Here is a 27984-nt window from a genome sequence, read left to right on the forward strand (position 1 = left end):
CATCCCAATATCATTAATATTATGATGTTCAATGGTCCCAAAACTGACCTTCCTCTTTCGGTATACTGCACCGCCATATACAACTTTCTGATACCTATCTGACAGCCAGTCACTGATCCAACTCAGAAGTCTGTTATCCAATCCCATCTGTTTCAATTTATTTAACAGCTTGTCATGTGGCAAATCAAAATTGTCTATCAAAAGCTTTTGCAAAATCCAAGTACACAACTGTATATGCATCTCCCCTGTGTAAGGTATTTGTCACCTTGTTATAGTACATAAGTTAGTGAAACATGATCTCCCTTTAACAAACCTATGGAGAATACTCTGTTATCAACCCATTTCTGTATCCCACCTCTCACTAATCTCTTCAGTACCTTAATCAAACTTCAGATATACAGATTGGCCTGTAATTTGTAACCAGAGCCTTATTACCACCTTTATGCAGTGGAACAATTTTACCCTCCTTCCACTCCCTTGGAACCTGTGCTGTTGTAAGACTCTTTTTAAACAGGAATGCCAATGCTACTGCTAATTCCTTGGAATGTTCCCTTAACATGCGTGGTAATATGTCATAAAAATCCTATCGACTTATTGATATCAAGGTTATTTATTTCCTCAAATACCTTCTGGGCTCCACCTATTTCCCTGTTCCTCTTGCATTCCTATTCTCTCTCTCTCTCTTTCTTCATCTCGCACTACTGTTTCCACTGCCAAGCACTTCTGCCTCTTCAGTACCACTCTCCCAATATTTCACTTCATCTCTTGCTTGTATCACACACTGCACCTCCATCTAGGAAGGATATGATTGAGACATTTGAGTTGTTGAAATAATAAAAGTACAAACAGTGGATGAGTTTAAGGAGTAGTACGACAAACTGACTTTTCTAGCATTGATTGACCTCCCATGATGATGCTAAAACATCTGGGGGTGGAGGTTCACGCAGTGTTATTTATCATTTATGTAAGTGATATTTAATTTTCAAGTTGTAGAAATATTAACTGAAAACAATCGCCAATAACAAGTCAAATAATAATGCATTCACAATAACTGCGTAATTATTTTTAACAAATATAAGAACTCAATATGAATATTTTCATTTTGAAATATAAATTTGACCAGGCTCAAACTTACCCTGGAATTGCAATCAAGACAATGAAAATGTTCTCTGTGGTTCAGATCTTTACAATAATTACTCCCACATTCAGTTGCACTAGAAAATCTATGACAATGAGTAGAAATTGCAATTTCTTTAAAATATCATTTGAACATATATATGATATTCTCATTCAATTTTTAATAAACAAAAAAAATGTATGTGACACTACTTATTGTCTACAAGTCAAATATTCATATGAAAAGCTAAGCAGATAAGAATCAGCTCGTTTGCTTCAGAAATGACTAGCTGTGTGAACCTGTTGGTAATGGTCATGTGTCTGTGTGTATATATATATATATATATTTGTATATATATAATAGTTTATAATAAATTAAAGATGCCAAGAAATGCACTTGAAGTATCATCAGGATAGGGCTACTCGTATACAGAGGCTAATGATTTCACATCACTTGCCTTAGTATCCCATAATGCAAACCACATATCCTTATGCATTATGGGAAGGGTCACTACCCAGAATGGTTTCAACCTTTATTGAGGTCTCATCAGTGGGAACCAGTCCCAGAGGTGATACTAAGGTTTAAGTAATTCAGAAGTCATATTTCATATACGAGTAGCCAAAAGGTGTCATGCCTTAGTAGTAAAATACTCTATTAGAGATATTATTTGCTTTGCATTATGGGACTAAGGCAAGCGATGTGAAGTCATTAGCCTCTATATGACTTGCCCTGTCCTGAAGATACTTCAGGTGCAAACTTTGTTTGCTTACATTTGGATAAAGGATTAAACCAAGAATATAATTTCTTGGCATCTTTAATTTATAGTATAACAAAGTGGAAAAACTTTCAACACATAGCCTCAAATGAACTGTCCTCTGCATCCCTGTTGTCCCAATGAAATAAGGGAAGAGTAATCATTATGGATGATAGTAATTATGGTAATATGTAAAAGGAGACAAGTGAGAATCAAAAGGCTTAGATCTGATCATTATGATCAGAGGATGTGATTGTGATTTGGGTGTCACACTTCCCTCCAGTTAGTAAGAATGATATTCTGGGTTGTGGCTTTCTGTAAGAAAAGGATATATGTGGAACTACAAGGCTGGTGGTTACAAAAAAGCTTTAGCGACAGCTTAGAGTTATAGCACAGAATGAGGAGTTAAGTGGTACAAATGTTGCTAGGGTGCCAAAAAGAGATATTTAATTATGCCAATGTGAATGTATTCCAAAAGTCAAAAGGCTGAATAAGGTAGGGATTAAGAATAAAATCTGGAAGAAGACACTGTGGAAGCAGCATAAGATGAATAACAGTAATAATCAGTTCCACGAAGAGTTTAAAGAGCAAGTCAAGAAAGTGACTCATTCGGTAAGCAGAAATTAGCAAACCAGGCCAACAACAACTAAATGGAGTTTTTTTATATATATATATGTAGCAAGCAGAAAGAAGAATGATTAAAGCAAGACGGTGTTAATGGATGAAAGTGACAGATTGGTAGCTGCTGCTCAGTTGAGATATTTGAGTGAGCAATTCATCAATGAAAACTCCGAGAAGTTCAAGCGTAAAAGAAATGAATGAAGATTGCAGACTGGTGAGTGAGCAAGAGGTATATGAGGAGTTAATTGAACTTGAAGTCAATAAAGCAATAGGATTTGATGACATACCCCATGTGTCTTAAGGGAACATTCTAGGGAGTTAGCATTACCACTGGCTTACTTGCAACAGAGGATTGGAAAGAAGGTAAAATTGCTCCACTTCACAAATCTGGTGATAAGGCAGAGTTTATAGGCAAAGGCTATAAACTATAGGTTAATCTGCACATCTGGAGTTGTAGTTAAGGTGTGAGAGGTTGACAAAATCTAGGATGCAGAAGTTAGTTGATAACAGCAGCAGCATTCTCTGTGAGTGTCAGCATGGGTTTGTTAAAGGGAGAGCATCAATTTATTTATGTACTACTACTAGGGGGCGCCCCCCCCCCCCGTGTTCCAGATATGCCAGTTCTCCTTGAATTCTGATGACTCGAAAGGGGGTTCTAATGGAGTGTTTAAATGGAGGCATACTCTTAGTAGAGATTATCAAGAATACAATTTCATTGTGATGGTGCCATATTTAGTTTATTATGAAGATGTCAGGTAGTAAGTGACATTAAATTTAAGGTAACATAACATTTCAAAATTTAAATGGTATTTCTGGATGTTTATTTTTATAATTTCATACACTTCTAGTTCTATCTTATATCTTCCATTACTGTTTGCATTTGTGTGCTTTAGGTATTGTTCCTACCATCCTTTGTATATTGTAGGCTGAAAACAAACACTTTTGTTCTATCTCCCACTATTTCCTTTACTCCATGAAACGAAATGCAAACAGCATTTTTTTTTTCCCTGAAGTCACTATAGCAAACTTCGTGATAACAAACTATATCTCAGACAGACAACTTGTGCATCTTTTTTTAATATGAATTTCACCCATGAAAGGTTGGAAACTTATTTATATTAGTAATGTGGACTAACTAAAGGTTAGATAAACTTGTTCCCCCTGCACAAGAGACATGCAACTTTTTTTTTTTTTCCAAGCTCCCAGTAAGCAGAGCAGTGGTCTCATGTTGAGCAAATGAAATTCATATTCACTAAAGACATTCACCAAACATCCATGCCCAAAGTGATATTCAAATCCATGATTACCAGTTGGAGAGCAGGTATTTGCTTAGCAAAGCAGCAACCAATGAAGTAGAACTTCCTTGTTGATAGACTTTTCATTATTATTGAAAATTTAAAGTGAGAATAATGAAATTAATAACTAGAATAATTTTTCTTCTTCTTTTTTGGGATAAGCTGGATATCGCTAAACTCCAAACTACAGGTGCTATACTGGTAAAATAAGAGGTGTAAGAAGGAGTTGGTTTTGAAAAGTGAAGAGTTTTTGATATTTAGGTTGCTTGGCTTTTTTTTGATCCCTTGCTGCTAAAAGAACAAAAAAGGTACCTAAAGAGTGTGTAGTATCACATCTTATCTAATATAAAAAAAGTATAATCTTTAGTCATCTATACAAGATTTAAGAGGAGATGTATAATATCAGAAGATCAATCTTGTCTTTTGTTCTTGTGTAGAGGCTTAAGTGCTGTGAGGACATTATGTTGGAGGTTTAATGGATTTTTTACAACACTCAGAAAGAATTAAATTAGAATTTAATACTCCTATATTTCGTCCTAGTCACTAGGACATCTACGGGGATTACAAAAACAATTAATGTAACATGCACACAAAAGCTTACAATACTAAGCCCAACCACGTGGGTGATACTAAAGTCCTATCTAGGTGGAGCGGTAGTAGTTGGCCTGGAATGTAAGGTGGGACCTCTGGTGATGAGTGTTTCCCAAATCTTCGGAAGCTTAATGCAACCGTATTTGTTAAGATTTGGTTGGTTTCTGAGAGCTGCTGCTGCTGCTTCTAAGAAAAGTCTCTCTTTCTTGAATTTGCTGTGGTGGAGCATGGTGGTTTTCTTCCATGATACTCTGTGGGTGGTGTCCAAAACATGGTCAGCCAAGCCTGAATGGCCATAGTTGTGTTTGACGATGTACGACTTGTGTTCCTCCAGGCGGATGGATGCTGATCTGCCTGTCTGTCCATAGTACGCAAGCTTACAGGAACAGGGTACTTTGTAAACTCCAGGCAGAAAGAGAGGGGGGGGGAGCTGATCTTTCGTAGAACGGATAAGGGTAGCAAGTTTGCGGTAGGGCTTATATGCTGTGTGTAGGTTATACTTTTTTAGTATCTTGACTATTTTTTCCGAAGTGCCTCGGATGTAGGGTATGGTGATGGCATTTTTAAATTCTTGTTGACGAGAGGGACGGGGAATGGGGGAGGAATTGATTATTTTTTTGATACTGTGTTCACTGTAGCCATTGGAGAGGAAAGTTCTGTGTATGTGGTTAAGCTCAGTAGTGAGGGCGGTTCCACTGGAACAAAGATTGTGGGCTCTCTTGGTAAGGGTTTTAATGATGCCATATTGTTGTGAGGGGTGGTGGTGGGAGAGTTTTGAATGTATCTGCCTGTGTGTGTGGGTTTTCTGTATACAGTGAAGGCAAGTGTATCATTGGGCAGGCACGTGACTAAGGTGTCTAGGAAGGGTAAACAATTGTTCTTTTCCTTTTCCATAGTAAACTGGATTCTTGGATGTAGGCTATTGAGATGACCGGGGAAGGAGTCTAACGTGTCTGGGCCATGAGGCCAAATGGAGAACACATCATCTACATATCTTAGCCAGATAGAAGGTTTGAGTTGGGCTGAGTCTATGGCTCGTTTTTCGAAATCTTCCATATAGAAATTGGCAAGGGGGGTGTGAGAGGGGGGAACCCATGGCGGTTCCTTCTATCTGTTTGTAGATTTTGTTATTCCAAGAGAAATACCCAGAGTTGATGGCAAAGGAAAAGAGATCTAAGATGTCAGAGGGGAAAATGTTTTCTAAGAGAGATAAAGTGTCAGTTAAGGGAATATTGGTAAACAAAGAGGAGATATCAAAGCTTACCAATATGTCTGTATTGTTCAAGGTTAAATTTTCTGTGAGGGCTTTAAGGTGGGTCGAGTTTTTTATATAGGAAGCTGAATTTCCGGTGAGGGGGGACAGTGAGTTGGCCAGCTGTTTAGACAGTCTGTAACAAGATGCATTGGTGGCATCTGCTATAGGTCTGAGTGGGGAATTGGGTTTGTGTATTTTTGGTAAACCGTATATTCGGGGGGGGGGAGCGGAAAGGTTTAAGTTTTTTCGTGACCTTGAACAATACAACATATTGGTAAGCTTTGATATCTCCTCTTTGTTTACTAATATTCCCTTAACTGACACTTTATCTCTCTTAGAAAACGTTTTCCCCTCTGACATCTTAGATCTCTTTTCCTTTGCCATCAACTCTGGGTATTTCTCTTGGAATAACAAAATCTACAAACAGATAGAAGGAACCGCCATGGGTTCCACCCCTTGCCAATTTCTATATGGAAGATTTTGAAAAACGAGCAATAGACTCAGCTCCAATCAAACCTTCTATCTGGCTAAGATATGTAGATGATGTGTTCTCCATTTGGCCTCATGGCCCAGACACGTTAGACTCCTTCCCCGGTCATCTCAATAGCCTACATCCAAGAATCCAGTTTACTATGGAAAAGGAAAAGAACAATTGTTTACCCTTCCTAGACACCTTAGTCATGCACCTGCCCAATGATACACTTGCCTTCACTTATACAGAAAACCCACACACACAGGCAGATACATTCACAAACTCTCCCACCACCACCCCTCACAACAATATGGCATCATTAAAACCCTTACCAAGAGAGCCCACAATCTTTGTTCCAGTGGAACCGCCCTCACTACTGAGCTTAACCACATACACAGAAATTCCTCTCCAATGGCTACAGTGAACACAGTATCAAAAAAATAATCAATTCCTCCCCATTCCCCGTCCCTCTCGTCAACAAGAATTTAAAAATGCCATCACCATACCCTACATCCGAGGCACTTCAGAAAAAATAGCCAAGATACTAAAAAAGTATAACCTACACACAGCATATAAGCCCTACCGCAAACTTGCTACCCTTATCCGTTCTATGAAAGATCAGCTCCCCCCTCTCTCTCTGCCTGGAGTTTACAAAGTACCCTGTTCCTGTAAGCTTGCGTACTTTGGACAGACAGGCAGATCAGCATCCATCTGCCTGAAGGAACACAAGTCGTACATCGTCAAACACAACTATGGCCATTCAGGCTTGGCTGACCATGTTTTGGACACCACCCACAGAGTATCATGGATGAAAGCCACCATGCTCCACCACAGCAAATTCAAGAAAGAGAGACTTTTCTTAGAAGCAGCAGCAGCTCTCAGAAACCAACCAAATCTTAAGAAATACGGTTGCATTAAGCTTCCGAAGATTTGGGAAACACTCATCACCAGAGGTCCCACCTTATATTCCAGGCCACCTACTACCGCCCTTAGAGGGCGCTCCACCTAGATAGGACTTTAGTATCACCCACGTGGTTGGGCTTAGTATTGTAAGCTTTTGTGTGCATGTTACATTAATTGCTTTTATAATCCCCGTAGATGTCCTAGTGACTAGGACGAAATATAGGAGTATTAAATTCTAATTTAATTCTTTCTGAGTGTTGTAAAAAATCCATTAAACCTCCAACATACTTGTCTTTTGTGCAGCGCAATACAGACAGCTATCTATAAAGCATAAATGGGAAGAAGTTGCAACCAGTGCCATTAGCAAGGTGTAAGCTACAGATGCAAGTATGAAAATAGTGAATAAAGCTATGTAATTAAACTATGAATATTTCGTACTAGTTTTGAAGACCATTTTCAAAGTAAAATATAGTAAAAACATCTAGGCTTTAAATGGTCAGATGAAAAGAGGGCATGCATAGTCTTTGTACATATATTAAACCACAAGAACTAAATACTATGAAGAAAATGAATATAATATTAAGTTAGTTCAGCACATAATAAACAGCTATATGACTCAGTATTGTTCTGAAGAAGGCAATCAGATTTGTTGATATTTCCTTTTTCAATTGTAGTGTGTTTTGTATTATGAAATACTTTAATCACCTGTAAGAACTTAGAGCAAAGAATAGGTAAGTGATGAAAATTTAAAGAGTACTAAGGAATAATGGTACTGAATGCCAATAAGAATAAGTGAATTGATCAGGATTGTTTGACATTCTGGCAAACATGTGACCAGTCTTGTGATAGTAAATGCTCTTGCATCAATACCTGTTGAACTGGTACAGTTATACAAAAGATATATGGCAATAATTCCTGATTCCACTTGCTGGGGAAAAAAAAAAGTGGCTTGATTTTTTCTTTCCTCATCTGTCACACTTCAAAATGGATTTGCTAAAATTAGTATTGTTATTAGTGAGATTTGGTTGACTAAGGATGTATCATCCATGATGTAAGATCTTGCAAAATGAAAAGGATATAGTATCTTCAGAGAGGACATATTAGGAGGAGGGGGGTGGTTTGCTAAGGATAGATGAGGAATTGAAGCCAAACAGAGGGCAATTCATTTGAGGCTATCTGTTGTGAGATAGAATGAAATATATAATTGGTTGCTGCTAATCCAGGAAACAAAGCTGTGGATTTTGGATGCAATTGTTTTTCCAACAGCGACTTATGGATGTGAGACTTGGAACCTAAAGAAGTCAGATAAGAAACAGATATCTGCTTTTGAAATGTGGTGTTACAGAAGGCTGTTGAGGATATCTTATACTGAAAGGCGTACAAATGAATGGGTGTTAGAAAAGTTCAGCAGAACTTTAAGGCTTCTTAAGGATACTGACAGAAGAAAGTTAAAATATTTTAGACACATAGAAAGGATGAAAGGGGGACTTCTCAGAACAGTAATAGAAGGTAAAGTTCCTGGAAAAAGAGGCAGGGATAGACTATCAATGATATGGATGGATGGCATGCGTGGAGTGACTGATCTTCAGAGAGTTGAGGCCACCAGAAAAGCAAACAGGACTACATGGCGAGGCCTGGTGTGACACATCACCGAGCATCGGAGTGACCATATGGCATCTGTAGATGCCCAGTGAAGTAAAGAAGCTAATCCAGGAGGTATATAAGGGAGAATGCAGACATGCATTGGCAGATTAGCACAATGAGTGCAAACTGAGTAATTATTATGGGAATTTCAACTATAGGGACATAGATTGGGAGAAGGGAAGGAAATGAATCTATACAGCTGTAGAGAGATAATTATCTAAAACAGCATGAGGTGTTTGAAGAAAGCAGTATCACAGACTGTATACTCAGAGTCAGAAGGATAAATCAAGTAGCCGTAAGATGGATGAATAGCATTATTAAACAGGAGTTGCAGATAAAGGTAAGGTTGTAGAAGGAATATAAAGAAAAATATTATCAGCATTCCCATGAGCAATACAATCCTTTATGCAGTGGAAAATAGTTCCATTGCATAAAGGAGGTGCCAATACTGCTGTTGCAAATTACCAACTGATCAGCATATCAGGAGTGATTGTCAAGGTTTTGGAGAAAGTAGTCAAGAGAAAAATACAGGAATGGATAGATGAAAATGGGATACTGTATGGGGGACAGCATGGTTTTGTGAAGGATAGATCATGCCTCAGTAACTTGCTCACGTTTTGTAACACAGTGACGGCTGAACTGGATAAGGGTAATGGGTTTACAGTGATACTGCTGGACCTTGCTAAGGCCTTTGACAGGATACCACATAGAATTCTAATCAGTAAATTGCAGCATATGTGGGATGGATAGGAGGGTGGTTGATGGAGAGATATCAGAGAGTAGCTTATTCAGGAGTAGAGTCCAAAAGACGGCCTGTGACTAGTGGTGTGCTGCAGGGTTCTATTCTTGGACCAGTACTATTTAATTTGTTCATTAACAATATAGAAAAGGATCTGAGAGGAACTGTTCATTTGTTTGCTGATGATGCAAAGTTGGGCAGAGCAATAGTGAACGCACATGATGTCAAAATTTTGCAGTATGATTTGGACAGATTGGAGGACTGGGCTAAGGAGAATGGATGTCAATTTAATGTGGCAAAGTGTAAGGTTACATTTTGGAGTGAAAATATTAGCAGCAGTATACCACATTGGTGGAACTGTACTCCAGGAGATTGACGAGGCCAGGGATTTTGGAATGTTGGTGGATAAGGAGATGAAGTTTAGGGGACACACTACAAAAGTGGCTAAATCACCTCATCAAATCACTTGGTTGCTGAAAAATACTTTAACGAGCAGAGTGACAAGCAAGTTATTGTTCCTCTGTACCGAGCCTTGATAAGACCTCATCTCGACTACTGTGCCCAGATTTGGTCACCTAGGTTTCTTCTTGATGGGGAGGAGGTGGAGAGGATCCAGAGGCGAGTGACCAAGATGATAGCAGGTCTATGGAATGAACCTCATGAGAACAGGTTGAAGATTTGTGGGTTGCAGAAATTGGTTGATAGGCGGAAAAGGGGTGATATGATTGAGACATTCAAATTACTGAAGGGTTTCTATAAGATTAATTCTGAGGATATTTTTCAAAACAGGACTGGTGGTGGGAGGACTAGGTGCCATCCATGGAAACTGGGCAAGAGTGTGGTTAGCAAGGGTGTTAGAATTAGGTTTTTTACTTGGAGAGTGGTGAATGAGTGGAATAAGCTGCCAGGGTCTGTTGTGGGTGCCATGACTGTGAATGAGTTCAAGGCAACAAAATATGATAGATACTGTGTGGATGTTGAATGGTTGTTCTTGACATGATGTTTAGGGCCTCCCTCGATGAGTCTAAGGACTCCTTGGAGTTGCCCATAATAATACAAGGCACAGGCAAGTGACTATATGGTAAGGCAGTTCAAAGCTAATTATGAGAGAAAGCCAGCTGAATCTTTTGAAAAGAATTCTTTCACTATGTGGCAAGTAAAAGGAGGAATGGCTAAGGGAGGATGATTTTTAAAAGTGTTGGTAGTAGGGAGGTAACAGAAGCAAACCAAATAGTTGAATTACTAAGTGAGCATTTAACAAGAGCATACCATCCAGGTGATGTTGCAGTGATAGATATGATATTGACTGATAGGAGAACAGAGGCTAAAGAAATTGAGGTGCTTAGAATATTGCAGAACCTCAATTTAAATATGGCAATGGTATTAGATGAGCCCATGCATGAAGAGAATGTGCAAGGAAATTATCAGTTCATCTGACCAAGCTTTTTAATTTAAGCCTCAATACTGGAAAGATGCCAATGAAGTGGAAAAAGGACAAAATAATCCCACTGCATAAATATCATAATAAAGAATACGTTACTTTATACAGGGTAACACAGTTTTGCGAAGGATAGGTCTTGTCTTAGTAATCTACTTACTTTTTATAATAAAGTGACAGTGGAGCTGGCTACTCAATTTGCTGGACTTTGCGAAAGGTATCTGACAGAATTCCACATAAACAGAAGCAAACTGGGATGGATATGAATCTGTTGTTTTGGATTAGAGGGTGGTTGATGGAGAGATATCAAAGAGTGGTTTATGTAGGAATTGAGTCTAGGAGAAGGCAGGTCACTAGTGGTATACCACAGGGATCAGTACTTGTTCCTCTGTTGTTTAATTTGTATATCAATGATATAAGAAATGATTTGATAGAAAACATTCCATTGTTTGCTGATGATGATGATGCAAAATTGGAAGAAGCAATAGTAAATGAAGGTGCTGAAGATATCCTGCAAGTAACAGCACGGACAAATGCAAATGGATGTCAGTTTAATGTGGTCAAGTGTGAGGTGAAAAAGATATCACAAACTGTGTACTATACTTACTGAACTGAAATGCAGGAAAACTGTTGAGGCCAGGGACTTGGAGAGATTGCAGGCAGAAGTTGAAGTTGAGAGAGCATACTGTAAAGGTAGTCAAAGCAATTGGCTTTGGCTACCTTATAAAGGAGAACACCCCCTAACAAGTGGTTAGGGAAGTTATTGTTCTCCTTTATAAGGTCACATCTGGACTGCTGCATGCAGATCTGGTCACATAGATTCCATGGGGATGAAGTGGTGGAGAAGATCGAGAGGCAAGTGACAAAAATTGTGGCAGGTCTATGGAATGCTCCCTATCAAAACATACTGAAGATCTGTGGATTTCAAAAACTAGCTGATAGGCAAAAAAGGAGACATGATAGAAGCACATAAGTTATGAAAGGTGTTTTATAGGATTGAGATTCAAGACTTTTTTTTGTCCAGTACATGGCAGAGAGGGAAAGAATGAGGGTTCACCTTTGGAAATTGTGTGACAATGTGGTTAGCAATGGTGTGAGGACTCAGTTTTTTACTTGGTTGTGAGTACTTCATGAGTGAATGAATTTAAATAGAAGTATGATAGTTATTATGTGAATAATGTGTTTCCCACAATAAGTCTTCTGACTCCATGGAGATACTGTATAATAATAATAAAACAGCATGGTTTATCTCATTTTCTGCTGCAATTGGTTCCATGAAAATTCATTGAAAGACAGTTTACAGATCGCACAACAATTCATCGCAAATGCAACTGATTGAAAAAAATTTTTCAATCACCGATAATTTTTGATGAATTTTCTTGAAAACTATTGCCTTACAAGTGTTCGGTATGAATACCTAACATCACCGAAGATGTAAACAACATATGTAAGTGGGTATTCAGATGTTATAATTATTTTGTTGTTTTTTTTACAACATTATTCTGTAAGCATACCTGCTACTTCATTGTGTAGATATTGTGAAATCAAAACTGACATTTTAATATATAGATCTTAACTATTAAATTTCATCCAGCTAGAGTGAAATTATCAATATAATTCTAAAGCTTCTTTATCAAAATTTTCTAATAAAAGTGATCCTTTGGAACTAAAACTGAACCACACAGACAGCTCATTTTACAAATTCTGATGGTTGTGCACATTCCACTAAGTCAGAGAGTTATTGCAATATAAAATGTTGACAGGTTGCCCCTTTGTAGCCCTAAATATAGTTGAACTAAAAACTAGAATAGTTCAACAAATTTTTGTAAAAGGTTCAAATACCAAATCGGAGTAAAATTCATCCCATGTAACTGGTATGTGTGTGCATGTGCAGATGTCACAAACTAATAATAATGGAGCCTTTACAGTTCTGTCAGTATAAACATAGCCCTTTAGTTAGAAAGACCTAAGTTCGACATGCATGATGCAAAGAATTTTTATCAGCCCTCTTCCAATTGAAGGTAAGTTATCCAGTCTCATGGGAAGATGGCCAGGTTTTACTCCCAAAAACTCTGGCATTTCATCCTGCAAACCGGTCCCCAAGAATGCACATCTTATAATTCGTTTTAAGAGAGAGGAGACTCGGGGGATAATAATTTTAAGATCTGAATGTTTTACAAAATCTGGAAAAGATGTTGTAAAACACGCATAATCACTGAAAGGAACATCCCTCAAAAAAATTGCCACACACATCTACATAACATATATAAAGGGAATATCATGCTAAGCTTCAAATGCATTACAAGTTAATCCATTAAAAACTTCAGTTCTTTTTGATAAATACACTTCACGTCTCATAATTTGTAGTTTCGACAAATTGTCTTTCAGTGAATTTTACGCATACCACTGAAATAACACCATTTTTCAATTCAGAAATGAATTATTTTTAGGTGGATGAATTTCATTTTCATCACCTGGTATGAGATCACTTATTGGATGTCTGAAGTAGAATTGAAACAGTTTCAAGTTTGGTGTTTACAGCAGAATTTCTGGCCTATGTAAAATATATATTAAAAAAATTTATCCTGTCCCAGTACGAATGTACTATAGATTTACAAAATATAAAAAAAATAAATAGGCTATAATCAAAATGAAGGTCTAGCCATGAGCATATCCATTTCATCACATCAAACTAACATGAAATCCTTTGAAAAGATAGGCAAATGAGTTTTGTAGCCAAAAATATGGTTACATTGTGTCATCAACTCAATGTAGCCATATTTCAGTTTACCAGTTTCAAAGAAAATCTTAATGATTTCACCACTTTCCTGAACTGCTAAAATCTTAAAATATGTTTTACAGTGGAAACTGAAGAAAACAGAATACTACATCACTCATTGAGCAAAACAGATTAAACATTATCAAGTATACAGGAAAAATTCAACTTCTTACCATCATCCATATACAGACAAATCAGCCTTCAGAACACATGCAATTCACAGACAAAAAATACTAGTGGTGGTTCGGTGTAGTTGGTGGAGACGGAGAGTTACTGAGTAGGTGCCCTCCCTTGATGAATCTTTGGACTCCTTGGAGGTGTCATGAAATAATAATAATAATATCCAAGTAGCTTCATACCCGAAAAATTATTTCCACAAAACTGTTAACTCAGATCTTCCAAGAACCCAATCTACCTCTCAAAAACATATGGCATATGTTACTATCAAATTAATAGGATATTCAGGAGAAAGATGAATAAAAGACCATGTCAAGGATATTGAGAAATAAAGATCACAAATCAGGGTCTGATTTATCACACTACAAAAGAGAAACATCAACTTATCTGAAAACAGACAAGCATGTTGTATATTAAATTTAATACCTACACTCATAAGTTCAATAAGCCTTGGAAATGGCTTGATGTTCAATCCCCAGTGTAATAAAAACCAGGGTCTTATACTAAACCAGCTTTGGACAGACTACACAAAAGATCTGAAATTCACAGAACTAGATTATAAAGCACATGGGTAACATTTCAACATGTATCATTTAATATGATTACATTAAAGGTATTCTTTTAGGAATCATTCAGTTCCTACATATTTTTCATTTAATAAGTGACTATATTCCCTAATGAACATAAGAAACTAGCAGAGTAAAAAATTATTTTATTATACTGGTTATACAGAATCTATTTCTTAAGAAGTAGATTCTGTATAACTAGATACTAAAAGAACATCCTATATGATGAGTGCTGGTGCATGTGTAGAGTTGCATACTTTTGGTTTGGGGGTGGTAGGAAGGAATATTCTGATTAAAATATGGAAGATAAGGAAGAGGAACATTAAACAAAGGCTGCAATTTATACTAGGACTTGTGAAAATGGAGCACCGATAGAAGTTCGGCAATGGATTTAATGCTCTCTTCTCTGTATATTCCTGCAGAAGTATAAATATACTATGTATAGAAATATGTAAGATATCATTATCAGTAAACAATTTTAAGAGACAAAATATAATCAAAATCAATTTTTAAATAATGATTAAATCTACAAACTAAACATCTGTTTCCAATATGCAAATATAACTAAGCATATGATTCTTAAATGCATTTAATACAAGCAGTACATACCTTTTAACATAGCGAGCATAATCAACCGGACCAGGTTTCTGCACTGACTTTAAAATATGAGGTGAGCTTGTTGTTACAGTGCCTTTAAAAAAAAAAAAAATTGGATACAATTCAGAATTGTTATGGAAAAATCTATTTATATTCAAGATAACATTCTAACTTCTTACCTGCTTTCCCAATACATTCCTCAACAGAAAATAAATCTAAAGAATGGAACATACATTACATTAGACACATGGCCTTTCTTTCATCCTAATCACACTTCCTCTCTTCTACACCAATTTGTGATGATCAGAGTCAAATCTCAGATATTTTGGATCATTCATGACCACCAGAACTGAACATACTTTGCCTGATATATACTCAACATTCCTGTTCATTCTTAAGGTGAGCTTTGCAAGCTAGTCAAATTGTTTCATATCATTTTCCTTAAACTATGTCGCAATAGCACCTGCAATATAACTAGCCATGTTTCATAAAAATTAGCAGAAGGTAGGAAAAACCATTATCTCTAAGTGCTGCAATGTTATTCCATCAATAATATATAAATATACATTTAACTCCAAGGTTATATCAGTTTACCATATCCTATTGCTGCACCAAAATACCTTTCACTTGGATTGTAGATTAGTAGGTAGAGATGAAGGCAAGGTAGTACAAATTTTCATAGAACACACCATTAAGGAGTGATAGTACACTTATCAAGAATCAGAGATATTTCAGTCAGTTCTGTTATGACAAAGTTGATCACCAAGGCAAGGGCAAGAAGGGTGACCTGTATGGTAAGGATAGATAAAGGAAATTTTGATAAGATGTCATGTTGAACAATCATTTTATATTTTGGTAAATTAAATATGGAAATAGACAACAGAATCAACAAAGCTGGTATGGTAGGAAGTCAGCTGAATAAATTTATATGGAATAAGAGAGAAATTAGTCAAAACACTAAATTAGCTGTATACAAGACAGTGTTCAAACCAATTTTAATTTATGGATCTGAAAGCTGGGTCAAAAGCAAAATGCTTGACCAAAGACTAGAGACCACAGATGACAGTCCTGAGAAGGATTAGGAGCATGAACAGATGGCATCAATAGTAATATCATATTAAAAATGAGGATATTAGGAAAGAACTTGACATTGTCAGCATCCAGGAATGCATTAGCAGAGCTAATCTCAGGTGATAACATCACTTAAACAGAATGGGCGAGAAAAGATTAGCAAAACAAGTGTTCTCTGCCAGGTTGGCAGGAAAAAGACCCAGAAGAAGACCAAGATATAGGTGGATTGATACAGTAAAAAGTGCCTTAGAAGATAGAAATATGAGAACTGACAATGTTGGAATCGTAGATAGGAAGTTAGTAATGATGTCAATTTTTCATGTAGTACTATCATACCCTGTACACCCCTTGAGGGTACATGGTGGGAATTTAATGATAATGATAAGAAGCTAGCTGATAAGGCAAAAATAAATCCTAAAGAGTATTTTCATGTAACAAGTAAAAGGAGTAATGACTGCTGATGGTAGAGAGGGGAGGAACATGAGGAATTATGAGTGATCGTTTTGCAAATGTGTACCGTCCAAAATCAGTCTCTCATTAGTCAATGTAACACTGACTGATAGAGAATAGATGTTGAAGAATTAGAGGTGCTTAGGATATTGCAGAACCTTGGTATGAACACAGATATATATATATATACCCAACATTCCTGTTCATTCTTAAGATGAGGTTTGCAAGGTAGTCAAATTTTGGCTGGTAGAATATTATCAAATAAATATTCTACCAGCCTTCACGACTCTTTAATAGAAAATCAGCATATTTTATCTTGTAATTTTGTTAAAGACTGGTAGGAAAACACAAAATCTGAATTATATTCTCAGTGAGGGAACTATAAAATATGTTACAATTTTCAGTGATGACAGTAAATAAGAAAATAAACAAGGCTGACATCATAAGGAGCTAATAAAATAAGAGTAAGAGAGAGAGACTTGTCAAACCACTAAACTAGTGTATAGCTGACAGTACTGAGACCATTTTTCACACACAAAACTGAGAGTTCTGTGAGAAACAAAGTAGATGATCAACAACTGGAAACCTCAGATATGAGGATTCTTAGGAAAATCATGAGAGTAAACAGATAATTTCAATGGCAGATTCATATTAAACTATATATATATATATATATTAGAAAGGAAGCAGACATTGCCAGCCTGGTTGGCCAAGTAGTTAGTATATCTGCTCTCCATCCAACATGAATGTTTGTGATTATTTTTAGGTGTGAGATTACTACCTCACTTATTAGACGCCTGATGTAGCTTGAAAAAAATTCCTTGTTTGGTCTCTAGGGCAAGGTTTTTAAACTAGGTAAAAAAATTAATAAATTTAGAAAAAAAAACATCCTTAGCCCACCCACTTTACTAATGCACTATAGGTTTACACCTTTCATTGGTAGAAATCACAAAAAAAAAAAAATAGTATTCAAGAATGTGCAAGCAAAACAAATCTAAGGTGATAGAGTCACTTAAGCAGAATGGGAAATAAAAATTTAACAACAGATGATTGAAGCAAAAAAAAAAAAAAAAAAAAAGAAAGAAAGAAATTTATATGGATAGATGCAGTTAGGTGTATGTTGAATGCTGTTTTTGGCCACATTTGCAATATTCACTCCCGAGTCCCTGGCTTCATCAATTTCCTAAAGTTCAGTTCCATCAGTATAATACATAGTTTGTGATCTCTTCTTCATGTCATGCATCACCTTACACTTGGCCACATTAAACTGGCAGCCATTTATCTTTGTCCATACTACCAGTCTATTTAAGTCATCCTGCAGGATCTCTACATCAACTTTGTTGAATCATTAGCAAACAACTGACTATTTCTTGTCAAATCATTTCCTAAATCACCGTTGTATAAATTAAACCAGTGGTTCCCAACCTGTGCTCCATGGCCATTCCAGGAAAATAAAATAAATAAAAATTGAATGAAATTAAAGAATAAGAAAAAAAAGTAGAATCAATCACTTCACAGTGAATTTTCATAGCGATAACATTGTGATATCTTAGCGATTCTTCTGCGAGTTTTCTGTGCGTTTGACCTCTTTGTGAGTGTTTAGTTGTGTAGTTAGTAAGTGTTCATTAATAAAGTGTTGTTTTTGTTCTACTCGTACGTTCGAACCGCGAACTACTGTGATACATTTTCGGTAGAAAAACGTTACATTATTGATTGACTCAAGTGCTTTTATTGGTTTTCAAATAGGTAAGTATTTGTATTTTGTTATAAAATTTTTATTTGCTTTATTTTGTATTCTGGGTTATGAAAGATAAAGTCAGTTATTCTCATATTCCTGTGATTTTCTTTTAGGCATGGATTGCTGGCTTCAAACAGGTACGTTGAAGAAAAAAGATGTTACATTTGAAAAGGAGGACAAACCAGCAGCTCACTCCATTACTTCTCCAGATGAGCCAATGATAAAAAAAGATAACCAAGCAATGTACTCCAGCATTTGTCAGAAGCGCTTTCCACAAAAGAAACCATTTCTGAATCTGCGGTGCCACCTCAATCATTGTTTGCAAAACGCGACAGAAGTGGGGTAGTGGGGGAAAGCCCTCCCAATAAAAAACAAAAATATGAAGAAAGTTACTTGAATACGGGATTCACAAAAACAAATGATGGTCGGCCTCTCTGTGTGATTTGCAGAAATGTGTTGACCAACAGTTCCATGTTTCCTGCTAAACTGCGGCGTAATTTCGAGGGAAACCATCCCGAGTTGAAAGATAAACCGTCTGGTTTTTTCAAGAGGAAGTGCAACGAAATTTTGGGATTAACATAAAACTATGACAACACTTGCTAAAACCAATAATGAAAAAGTACTGGAAGCTTCCTACCTAATAAGTTACCATGTAGCTCGAGCTGGTGAAGTTCATACCATTGCAGAGACTCTTATTAAACCTTGTACAATCAATATTGTCAAGTGTTTGGTTGATGAAAAAGCCGTTAAGTTAGTCTCCAACATTCCTTTATCAAATAACACTGTTGCTAGACGAATCAGTGATATGGCTGATGACGTGAAAGAGACACTTGTCAGTCGCATCAGGTGTACCAAATTCCCACTACAAATGGATGAATGGACTGAAGTCGCTGGGTTGGCGGTTTTAATGGTATTTGTTCGTTATGTGTACTTACAAAGCTATCAGGAGGACCTTCTTTGTGGACCACTACCAACCGACACATCAGGGGGTGAAATATTTAATCTTTTGGATGAATTCTTCTCTATCAAATGAAATACCATGGGAAAACTGTGCAGATATATGCACTGATGGTGCAAAGGCAATGATTGGTCATAATGCTGGAGCCATTGCCAAAATTAAAGATAAGGCAAAGAAATGTAGAAGCAGCAACCATTGCGTTCTTCATAGACACGCACTAGCCTTGAGAAAAATGCCTTCTGAGCTTATGATAGTGTTGAATGTTGCCATAAAAATAATAAACTATATAAAATCATGACCTCTTAAAAGCAGGCTCTTCAAACTAATGTGTGAAGATATGTGAAGCCACCATGAGTCCCTCCTGCTGCACACTGAAGTAAGGTGGTTGTCTCGAGGAAAAGCATTGACACGTTTGATGGGACTGCATGCAGAGGTAGCAGCATTTTTATGGACCATAACGCTCTATTGGCGATGGTTTTAAATGATGAAGACTGGGTGTGCAAACTGGCATATATGGTCAACATTTTTAGCAAAATGAATGAAATTAGTCTATCATTGCAAGGAAAAACTGCCACAGTTTTTGATGCAAATGCCAAAGTGTCTTCTTTTAAGAGGAAACTTATGTATTGGTTGGAGTGCGTGGAAAAGGAAGTTATCAGTTGCTTCCCTCTTACAAAAAGCTTCTTGAATGAAAATAACATCAAGATTCAAGAAAAACATACAGAAAAATATTCAGGCACATCTTGAAGCTTTGAAAGACTCGTTTGAATATTATTTTCCAACAGCTCAAGAGAAGGTGCTTGATGACTTTAAATGAGTACTGAATGCGCTCAGCGTGAACAAAAAACCACCCAGCTTAAACTCAGCAGAATACGAGGTCCTCATAGATTTGACATCTCAAAGCGAACTAAAAATCGCATTTCAAAACAAAGTCTACCAGAGTTTTGGATGCATTTACAAGATGAATTTAAAATCTTGTCTGAGAAAGCAAAATTAGTATGCTTCTGCCTGGTATCTCCACTCTGGGCCTGGCTCCCACTGAAGAGACCTCAATAAAGGTCAAAACTAGTCTGGGTAGTGGCCCTTCCCTTAATGCATAACATTATACATATCCACAAGGAGATATGTTTTGCATTATGGGAGATACTGAGATAAGAGTGATGTTAGCTCGGTCCACCTTTGCAACAAGTTTCCCAGTGTTGTACTACCTTACCCCAGTCCTGAATACTTTCAGGTGCAAACTTTGTTTGCTGACACTTGGATAAAGGATTAAACTAAATTTATTATAGTCTAACCAAGTGAAAAATAAACTTTCAACATCTTTCTCTAAATCCAGAGTAATTTAATAAAAAGGTGACACACCTTTTGGCAACTCCTATAGGTAGAGATGACCTTGCTATTGCTTCTGCTTGGTATCTCCACTCTTGGCCTGGCTCCCACTGAAGATAGCTCAATAAAGGTCGAAACTAGTCTGTGTAGTGGCCCTTCCCTTAATGCATAACGTTATACATATCCGCATTATGCATATCACTCCTATCTCTGTATCTCCCATATTTGCATTATGGGAGATACAGAGATAGGAGTGATGTTAGCTTGGTCTCCACCTTTGCAATGAGTTGCCCGGTGTTGTACTACCTTGCCCCAGTTCTAAAGATACTTTCAGGTGCAAACTTTGTTTACTGACACTTGGATAAAGGATTAAACTAAATTTATTATAGTCTAACCAAGTAAAAAATAAACTTTCAACATTCAATATCTCTGTGAAGTGGGATTCTCCACCTATACAGGTGCCAAAACAAAATACAGAAGCTGCTTAAATGCAGAACCAGACATTCGCCTGCAATTATCATCAGTTGAACCTAAAATAAGAAAACTGTGCAAAAAAATGCTACCACAGGTGTCTCATTAAACGTTTATGTGTTATTTCATGTTATGTCTTAATTTAGGCCTACTGTTGCACTGTAGTTAGTAAAATTAAATAGGAATTGTCTTCTATAATGAATAATAAAAAATTTCGAATAACAAGTAATGAACGAATATGTATTTGAATTGAATTGAATGTAATGATTAAATTGGAGGAACTGAGTTTATTGTATGGACCTTATTGTAAGACATAGATAGACATTGTCTATCTATGTCTCACAACATAAAGATATTGTAAGACATAGGGTAGGCCTAATGGGCTGCTCCGCCATAGAAATTGATTCTAAAAATGGCTCTGCGAGTCAAAAAGGTTGAGAACCGCTGAATTAAACAATAGAGGGCCAGTTACTTAGCCAGGAGCCCACCACTAGTGTCCTGGCCTCAACTCCTCCATAAACCATTCTCTGATAGCTGTCAATCAGCCACCCTCTAATCCAAATCACCAGCTTCATACCCATCTCCATTTGCCAAGTCCAGCAGTATCTTAATAACCAACTAAGATACTGAGTAGCCATTTCCTTCATCAAGCTCAGATGTCATCTTTTATAATAACGCAAGCAGATTACTAAGGCAAAACCTACCCTCCACAAAACAATGTTGCCCCTTATAGAGTATCATATTCCTGTCCACTCAGTTCTGGATTTTATCTTTTGCCAACCATTCCTAAGATACTGACTGGCCTACAATTTGCTACTTTTGTCTTGGAACCTCCTTTATACAGTGGAACTATATTGTCTTCTTTCCAGTCTATTGGTACCCTTTCATAACCAAGGCTTAAATTAAACAGGTGCCAATAGACTGGAAAGAGGACAAAAGTAGCAAATTGTAGGCCAGTCAGTATCTTAGGAATGGTTGGCAAAAGATAGAATCCAGAACTGAGTGGACAGGAATATGATACTCTATAAGGGGCAGCATTGTTTTGTGGAGGATAGGTTTTGCCTTAGTAATTGGTTTGCTTTATTATGAAAGATGACAACTGAGCTTGATCAAGGAAATGGCTACTCAGTATCTCAGTTGGTTATTAAGATGAGGAGGTGGTAATTTTCTTGAACATTCTCATAGCAAGTGGGCTGACATGCCATCTATTCATTCTTAACATATAGGTCACCCTTCTTGCTTGTGCCTTGTACTGCTCATGGGCATGTTGATCAACTATTTCTTTTGCTGCAATTCCTGCCTAATGATGTTATTTATCAATCTCACACCTACCTGATTTATCCTCTGACTCAGATACTACTTTCTTCTTGCATTCCTTGACCACCTCCTCACCATGTAGACGATGATGTGTTCATTTGGCCACATGGCTCTGAAGTACTTAACACATCTTAATAACCAGCACAGTTAACCTTAAAAAAAAAGTTTCTCCCTTCCTAAACACTTTGATTACATGCTAACTTGATAGACCCTTGGCACCCACACAAACACACAGGTAGATACATACACCAATAGTATGGTGATTATTAAACCCTATAAAATTGATTAGTTTCAATAATAATGCCATCACCACTAAACTTGAACATTTTCTCAATGCTTTCTTCTTTAGAATAACTTTTCTAAATCCAAAAAATATTAAAACTCCAAAACCATACCCTCATCCAGAACAGAGACTACACCAAATCTATTACCATTCTATATATCTGAGGTGCATTTGAAAAACTAGCAAAAATCCTAAAATAATACAATCTTGTAACCACTTACAAGCCACATAAAAAATAAGCATCCCCCCCCTCTGCTCCTCCAAAAGATCAACCATAGTACCAATATCTGTCATCTACAGTGCAGTTGTAAGCAGTTTTACTGTAGCCAAACAGGCAGGATAACTGACATCAGAAGCATCGAACACAAGGACTCCGGTTCTACCACTACAGGACTTGCTCATGCCTTGACCACCCACCACAGAATATGATGGAAAAGGCCACTTTACTCCATAGAAGCAATTTAAATATGAAAGACTTTTCCTGGAACCTGCCTAGACTTTCAGGAACTACCCAAACCTCAACATTTTTCATTATATGAAATTGATTCAAACCTGGAAAGCACTCATCCTAATTTAGGACTTTAGCCTTGTCTTTGTTTTGTTTTGGTTTAGTCATACTTATACATAGTGCCTGCGTGTACATATCAGTTTGTTCATTGTTCCTCCATGATGGTAATTTGACTGTCAAAATATTAATAAACAGGTATTCTAATTAATATATAGTGTATGTTGTAATTTCATTATGAATAACCAATGTATAAGTCTTAGTACCAGAAACAAACTTTTGTTTTTGAAAGCTTCACATAACATATTTTGGAATGATACTACATAAATTCCAAAACCTGTTAATATTTATCAATGCATATAGAAATAGTTAACCTCATTTAATAATGTAATACAAATGTTTAAACTGGTATTATTTTATTCATTTGATATAATATAAAACTGTAAATTGTACATTTTGTATTTCGTCTCATTACTCTCTAAGCTTTCACCAATCTATGAAAACAGGGAGAAAAAAATCAGAATAAGTCAATTAAAGATATTACTTAATTTACTAACTGTTCTGCTCAGCTGGTGACATTGAAGAATTGGTTGCTGGAGTTGTTACAACGGATAATGATGGTGCAGTCATTTTTACTGTTTCGACTTCAGAAGAATGTGATGCTGTGACCTTTGATCTCAAGGCTTCAAGAGTGAGAAAAGTTGCCATGTTCTGTTGTATAATAACCTAAATATACCAAAAAGAGAAATAGATACAGATAAATTAAAACAATTTATCCTAACCAATCACTTAAGCAGAATTCAGTTAACAAGAGCACATACTATAAATAGTTCAATACAATAATGAAAATATGCCATTGGAGAAGCAGTTAATACAATGAAAGGCTGATATCTTAAGCTTAAGTTTTTTCCTGGTGCAAAGAGAATTTTGGAGAATTTCTGTATGCATGGCAAAAAAAAATACTGAAGAAAAGTGTAAATAATATTTCAGTGAAGTTTGTAGAAGATGAAGATCCATATCAGAGAATTAATAAAGCTTCAAAAGGTACCAAGTTATTTGGCTGTGACAGGCCATTAAACCCAAACATGCAAGAGAATATGGGAAATGGGATTTTTTAAAATTACAATTAATTTAAATTTAATTTTAAGTGCCTCCATAGTGCAATTGGAAGAATGATGGTGTGTTCTGCCCTTCAATTAGAAAAGGCCTAAGTTCGATTCTCATCATGACCGGAGGAATCTTTATATGGACTTTTTCAATCGAAGGTGAGTTAGCCAATCTCATACAGGGATAGCACGGTTTTCATCCTGCATACAGACAAATCATCCCTTCAAAATCACATGCAATTTACAGACAAAAAATACTGGTGGTGGTGGGTAGTAGATGACTGGTAGTAGAGGTTCGGTGGAGTGGTGAAGACAGACAGTTGTACAGTAGGTGCCATCCCACGATGAGTTTACGGACTCCTTGGAGGTGTCATGAATAATAATAATAATTCTTTCTATGTTTAAACAATTTTCGATAGCAAACCCATTATTAAGAATCAGCTAGAAGTTTTATTGGACAGCCAGCCTCCTTAGTAAACTATAAATAAGACACTTTAGTCACAGTTTACCAAAAATAAGAACAAACATTAGAATTAATGAGAAATATTACAGCTTGATTATACATATCACAATCTGATAAGCTGAAAGAAATTATCAGTTCATAATTTTAACAAAATATGCATTCTTTTTAATGTAAAGAAAACTTACTGGTGTGTTATTAACAATATTTGGAGATTGAATTGTAGGTAACTTAACATCATCTACCATTTTGAGCTTGACAGTTTCGTATAAATCTTCCTCACTGGAATGGAAATGTAATGCAGTGGAAGTGGATGGTGTAGCTGCATGATGATAATGTTGCTTTTCCTGTAAGGTATGCTGAGGATGATCATTACTAAGATTATTTGGCACTTCTATAACACTATGATGATGTGATCTGTTTTGAGATGAGCCGTTCTGAGAACTTTCCCCTATAAGATGTCGCTCCATAGGATGCAGCACAGGAATCATGCCTCCTGATGAGTGTAACCGGGCACTTAAAGATGCTAGACATGACAGATGATGGGGAGCCATAGTTTCTAAAATTTTTCCTATAAAGTACACCAAAATACAAATCACATAATGCTTAGCTTATATCAGTTAAAAAAAAGAAACTGCACAGAAATATAGTTAAATAAAAATCATAACATAGTTGTTCCGTTAATTATAAACGACCAAATATATTTAGTTTAAATAGTTGTTCCGTATTGTCAAATTTGTATAATGATTGACAAAGGTAGATATAATAATATTATATTACCCCGGACACCTCGTGGCATCAGAAGACTAGATACGTTGCCAGAAAGTGTGGCAAAGAACTCACTATTTATGAATTTAAGGCATTCTAAATTAAGAACAATCTTGTCAGGAATAATGTCTTCCGAACTTAAAATCCATTTCACAGACATTCTACTGATTATCTGCTGTTGCACATATGCAATCACAACCTTTCATCTCTTTTGAATACAGTGCAAAAACATTAGGAGGAACTGATATGCCCATACTACCAGCATTTTCAAATCCTCCTGAATCCAAACATTTACAATACTATTAACATATAAATTGAACAACACAGAGTTGTGGACATCTCCTTTTAATCTGTTCTTTAATATACAAATTTGTTATCTATTGAACAGCCAGGCTTGGGTCAAACCCACTCACTCATTCTTCATAATTTCGACTTTAATCTGCCACAGTAAAATCTAGATATTTCTCCCATTAATTATCTTCTTATCATTATCACAGTCCATAGCTACATTACTAAAACATGATATCCCTTAACAAACTTGCTAATATTTATAAATTATTATGCCCTCATCAAACAAGTGGTGCACTCAGGATTTAATCTTGAGGGGGGGGAGCCGAGTTGAACGGATAAAAATATTTTTAATACAAATTCATTAGGTGATTATAAAAATTTATTTAAAGAATAAAATCCAGTTTTCTTTTCTTTTTATAAAGCTCTTGAATTACTTCAGTCATGGTTACATTAAGCTCTCTGTGTATAGATAGCAAAGCCAGTCCGTTGTTTGGACTAGCACAATCGTGATTGTGTCATGGTAGATTTAGATTTTAAATAGGTTTTTAAAAAGCATAAGGTAGAAAATGACCCTTCACTGATGCATGTTGTTACCGGAAGCGTTGTAAATATTTTTAATAAGTTATAGATGTTAGGATATATCATTTTGTCACACTTCAAAACTACATCAATGGCATTTTTGCGTGGAGCTATTGCAAATGGTTTTTCGAATTTTTTATACCACAATTTGAGCTTGGGTAAACAAAGTAGTACTCGGTCCATACTTCTTTCGCCTTGTGTTCACAGCAGCCGTGATTCCCCGAGAGCTATAGGGTATTCCCACCTTATGTGACTGCTAATTCATAAGTAGTATAGAAATAGAAGACACAACATAAATAAAAAAATTAATTTTAATGAGGAAAACATTTTTGGAAATTTTTGTAGTGTTTTTTTTTTCCTTTTTCTTTAGGGGGGTAGTCCCCTTGTACCCTCCTCTGGGGGCACCACCGCATCAAACTAATTCGATATCCTGTTTTGTATGGTCGCACTAGACAAATCAGTTGAATGAGTTGTGTATTGGGAAGTTTTTCATTTTTATATTTTAATTTTTAATATGAAAAATTCAGATTTCTAAGAAATGCTTCCACAATGTGTCAAGTAGCAGTTTCTAGATATACTGTACTGTTATACAACATACCACTCCCCCCCCCCTGATAGAGCCATCATTTGCTGTTAACTGCCACAGTCAGTACAGTAACGAGGGTATTAAGTGCCTGTGGCAAGTTTCTAACTGCCCCCCCCCCAAACCCAAAAATGACAAAAATTTTGAAAAATTTAAATAGAACAAGTTAAATTTTACTAAATTCAATATGTTAAGTACTTACTATTAACCCCATCAAAATGAGTTGCAGTTTGTTGTGTGTCTAAAGCGGCATATTGCTGAAATTTAAAAATACAACCATTAACATTACTGACAGGATGGGTGAAGTGCTAGTGCTTTTCATATTCCCCTTTATCTGTAATGAGAGTTGTTTGGGAATGGGAGGTTTGTGAGCAGTTAAACTAGCCCTCTGAGGGCAGTTGTGTTAGCTATGATCAGTTGAGAGAAGAATAGCCTTCGGTCTTTTGTGTTTGTAGTAATCAGTCTCATTGTAATTGACAGCTTGTACAATTAGTGGGTTTGAATGTGAACTTGGCTTCATGAAGAATTTTTCTGCAAGATTACGAAGAAAGGAGGAAATGTATGAAATGCCGGTTTCTCGGTGAATCTGTGAATTTCTGATGAACCACGGTGCATCCAGGATCATCCTAAGGCATTTGTTTTGGATTCTCTGTAATTTCGAAATGTTTGATCTTGAAGTGTGACTCCATGCTGGTGAGGCGTAGGTAATGACTGGACGTATTACCACCCAGTAAAGAAGCAATTTATTATGTAGGTTCAATTTGCTCTTGCGGTTGATCAATGGGTAGAGCTATGCTATTACTTTGGAAGATTTGGAGCCAATGAGATTGATGTGCTTGTTAAAAAGGAGTTTCTTATCCATTAATACCCCAAGATATTTGGTCTCTGATTGCCATGGGATCTTATAACCAGAGAGCAGGATGTCTTCTTTATTGCAGACTTTTCTTCTTGAAAACAGCATGGCTGAGCTTTTGAGGGGGTTCACTTGAATCCTCCAGTTGGTGAACCAGTTTGCTAGCTCATTGATACTTCCTTGGAGTCTAGTGATTGCTAGGCGAGGGCTGAGCAATCTAGCTAGAATAGTGGTGTCGTCAGCATAAAGGGCAGTAGTAGTTGTTCTTGAATTG

General features: G+C 36.5%; 1 protein-coding gene across 6 annotated transcripts in view; it reads right to left on the reverse strand.

Annotated features, from left to right (window-relative positions):
* Positions 1-27984, reverse strand: part of LOC150105318 (zinc finger protein castor homolog 1-like) — a 360761-nt gene that overhangs the window by 78712 nt on the left and 254065 nt on the right. For all 6 annotated transcript variants that reach the window (XM_090394084.1, XM_090394080.1, XM_090394082.1 and 3 more), the window contains 4 exons: positions 24825-25207; positions 23628-23796; positions 14961-15042; positions 1136-1223 (listed from right to left, as the gene is read on the reverse strand). In XM_090394084.1, coding sequence (XP_090250210.1) covers positions 1136-1223; positions 14961-15042; positions 23628-23796; positions 24825-25207 — 722 coding nt within the window. The remainder of the gene's footprint in view (positions 1-1135; positions 1224-14960; positions 15043-23627; positions 23797-24824; positions 25208-27984) is intronic.

Source organism: Typopeltis vanoorti, chromosome 6 (assembly GCF_054136105.1).
Source record: "Typopeltis vanoorti isolate ZY-2024b chromosome 6, IOZ_Tvanoo_1.0, whole genome shotgun sequence".
Taxonomy (NCBI): domain Eukaryota; kingdom Metazoa; phylum Arthropoda; class Arachnida; order Uropygi; family Thelyphonidae; genus Typopeltis; species Typopeltis vanoorti.